A 3,734-nucleotide genomic window follows, 5' to 3' on the forward strand; every position below is an offset into this window, starting at 1 on the left:
ACTTGTGGAAATCCTTTCTAGGTAGAAAGGTAGTACTTTGTAACATATCAAGATTGATCTGTAAAAGCTGTGTGAAAACCAAGAACGATCTTACTTTGAGCACTAAGTGGAAAATTTCACAATTGTGAGGATTGGACATAACCCGTGTTGGGTGAATCAAAATATATCTTTGTGTGATATCTCGTCCATTATCTCTATTTAGTTTTTATCTTTTAATCAGGTTTTATATAGATAAGTTAATATTTTTGTTTTTCACTAACCAAAATTGTTTTTTGTTTGTAACCAAGATCAATCTTGAGTTAAACATTTTAGTTTTAAACAATAATTTTAAAAAATGGACATTTATAATTCAAACCCTCATTTCTTATAATTGACATTGTTACTACACATTCTTCATTATCACTTGATAGCCCTTTTGAATTAGTTGGCCTATGCTTATAATATTTTTCTTCATGGCTGTCACATAGAGTGCATTCTTAATCACCGTTGTTTTTGCATCCTTTCTTTTAATCACTATATTTCCTTCACCTTCAGCCTCTAATGTTCTACCATAATCAAATATGATTTTACTCTTTCTTGATGTGTCAATGTCCACCAACCATTCTTTATGACTGGTCAGTTGATTGGAGCAACCAATGTTACGAAACCATAATAGAGATTGAGATGGTTCTTCATTTGCAGTAGCCATCAAAAGCATTGTATCTGAATCTGAGTCATCTTCTTGAGCAACATAAGCTTCTTCTTCAGCTTTCTTTTTTTTGTTTTCCATTTCCAAATCAACATTCATCGGTAAAATGACTAAACTTTTCACAATTATAATACTACACCTTCTTTTTGTAAAAGTTATTTGATCTCCCTTTGTTTTCAACATTTCCTTCTCTTTCTCTTGATGAGGATACAAATTTGTCATCACTTTTGTTGAACTTATCTTTGTTGTTATTATTTCATTTCTTCTTTTAATCACCTTTCTTGTTGACTTGAGTTGACAATGCTTGATCCTTAGTTTTCCCTCCAATTCTTTCAATCGTAACTTTCTTGCTTTTAATGATCCTTGTAGTTCTTCAAGACTCAAAGATGAGATGTCCCTAGATTCTTTAATGGGACACACGATGTAATCAAACCTGGGATGCAAGGACCTTAGAATCTTCTCACAAATCTTTTGTTCTAACAATCTTTCACCACATGAAGCCATCTAATTGGTAATGCTTCTCAATCTTGGGCACAATTCTGAAACTTTCTCTTATTCCTCCATTTGTAGCAGGTTATATTGTCTTTGTATGGCATGCAATTTCACTTTCATAACCTTTTCACTAATAACATAAAATTTCTCAAGTATATCCTATACTTCTTTTGCATTCTTTGCATAAGAAAATTTGTGAAAATTTGATATGCCATTGCATTGATGAAGGATGAATGTAGCCTTGCAATCTTTCTTCTTGTTATCTTTGTAAGTTGTTCTCTGTGCATATGTGGGATTTGCTCCCAGTACATCATAACCTTTCTTTATGATCTCCAATAAATCTTGAAATCCACATCGTGCACAAATCTAAACTTTGTATCATCCCAATTTTTAAATTTCAGAGCTGATATACTAAATATGAAATTTTGATTTGACGGTTGGATCGGTGAAATACATGGTTGATATTGATTAATTAAGCAAAATAATTCATCACACTGTTACTCATAGAATCAACGGATCCCCATCCTATATACATATATTTTATTTGTTTCGTAGTATCCGTTTAATTGAGAAATTGTGTTTTTCTGACAATTTTTATAGTTTGATTCTTTTATGTTTTTTTAGAACATATATTTTTAAATCATAAAATATATGTACGGTTGTTTTATCCATTATATCATAAAGAAATTTATTACAATATGCCCAGTCATAATGAAATATCCAAACATCATATTAAAATATGATCGACTAGTGCCATTGAAGATGAAAGCAAAAATGAAATTTATTTATAAGTATTTACTACCCTAAGATCTTCTCTATATTAAACATGATATAACAACTCCTCACCCTAAATTTATAAGACAAAAAATGTTGTATATTTCATTTTGCAATTCAATATTGATACTTGACCTTGTAGACGTTAGGATAAACTAAATATGATTTAATTTGGCAATATCATATTCAGCTCAAAATAAAGATTTTTTTTCTTGATTTAATCGCAGTTTTGGTCTTTCTATTATAATCAATTCACGGAATTAGTCCCTCTATTTTAAAAGTCGACATTTTTTATCCCTCCATCATATTTTTGAACAAAAATAAATAAATAAGATTTGACATATTTTTAATGACGTGACATTCAATTTTTCGATATAGAATCATTTAGATACGTTAATTATTCATAGGACATTAACAAAATTAAAAATATTAAAAATTTCGATGTTGAAAGCTAAGTTTTTATGGCGTTTTATTCAAATTTCATAGGAGTTAATCATTCTACATCATCGTATCATATGTCACGCTATTTAAAACATATCACGCTATCATTTTTTAGTTAAAAAATAAAAAAGAAAGACCGAAGCTGTTGACTTTTAATATAAGAGGATCAATTTCGTAAATCTATAAAAATAATAGAACTAAAAATACAATTAAACATTTATTTTTATCATGAAGTGTCACTTCAATTATAAGAGTTTGAGCTTTTAACATCACAGCATTTATAAAATGACTATTAATAAATGATAATTTTTCCATTCTTTAATTTCTTTTTTTTTTTTAATTCCAAAAGAAAGACGTAACAAAATGGGCGTTGATTACTTGCTTGGAGGTCTTTTCCATCCTTTGGAAATTATGTCAAGACCTTTAAAGTCCTCAAATGGGACCAAGAAACAAACATTTGATTTGTAATAGAAAAGCATGCTTTGACTTAGTTCCACTATATATCCTTTCTATTTTCTACCACTCAAATGGCAACTCACTCCAATTGTTTATTCAACACAAATAAGTCTAAGTTGAAAAATTCAACGAATTTCAAGAATTTTACATTCCACGTGGCAGGCTTAACACGGTCCTGTTCCAAGAATGATTTTACATTAAATACATAAATACAAATACAAGATCAGATCAAGAATAAATTATGACCTTTGCATGATCCATTACATCCTTTCTTTCCTGAAAAAGTAAACTTATGCAATTATTCTCAATCAATTCAATTTATAGCATTTTTTTTTCCAAAGAAATAATTCAATTTATAATATTTACTATTACTTTGAATTTTGCATACTGCAAGTATTTCCTTTCTATTTAGTAGAAAATCAATTTTGAAATAAATGTAATTAGTATAATATTTTTCTCGAAAAATTCAACAAAAAGTAAATAATAAATGCCAAAAAAAAAAAAAATAATACAATCGAAGAATAAGTACAATGATTGTGCTAATTGATTTTTTTGTTATTCGAATATATTTTCAATAACCAGTAGTACTACTCTATAAAAAAAGTACAACTCTAATTGATTTGTACTACAAAATAAAAATGCAGATTTGTACACTATGAGTACAATTTAGAAACACACTTTTTCTATATAAGGCACATAAGCCAATAAGTTTACTTGCTCGTTTGTTGTAAATTTTTGTACAATTTTACTCAAAATATAGTCACTTGAATGACTAGCAGGCTTATCTCTATTTTATTTATTTATTTCTCCTTTACAAATAAAATTAGAGTTTGTTTTGTGCGAATTTTGTGATTCTGATTTATAAAAGATAATATATATATAT

At 28.2% G+C, this 3,734-nt stretch overlaps 1 protein-coding gene across 1 annotated transcript; it reads right to left on the bottom strand.

Annotated features, from left to right (window-relative positions):
• Positions 1-382: 382 nt before the first annotated feature.
• Positions 383-1,192, bottom strand: LOC101515555 (uncharacterized). Its single transcript, XM_004517148.1, has one exon. The coding sequence runs from the start codon at positions 1,190-1,192 to the stop codon at positions 383-385; it is 810 nt and encodes a 269-aa protein (XP_004517205.1).
• Between the last annotated feature and the right edge of the window lie 2,542 nt (positions 1,193-3,734).

The sequence above is a fragment of the Cicer arietinum genome, unplaced genomic scaffold (assembly GCF_000331145.2).
Source record: "Cicer arietinum cultivar CDC Frontier isolate Library 1 unplaced genomic scaffold, Cicar.CDCFrontier_v2.0 Ca_scaffold_5631_v2.0, whole genome shotgun sequence".
Lineage (NCBI taxonomy): Eukaryota > Viridiplantae > Streptophyta > Magnoliopsida > Fabales > Fabaceae > Cicer > Cicer arietinum.

Bases quoted from the DNA above. Each gene is read 5' to 3' on its own strand.
- LOC101515555 (XM_004517148.1), bottom strand. From the start codon at position 1,192: ATGGCTTCATGTGGTGAAAGATTGTTAGAACAAAAGATTTGTGAGAAG.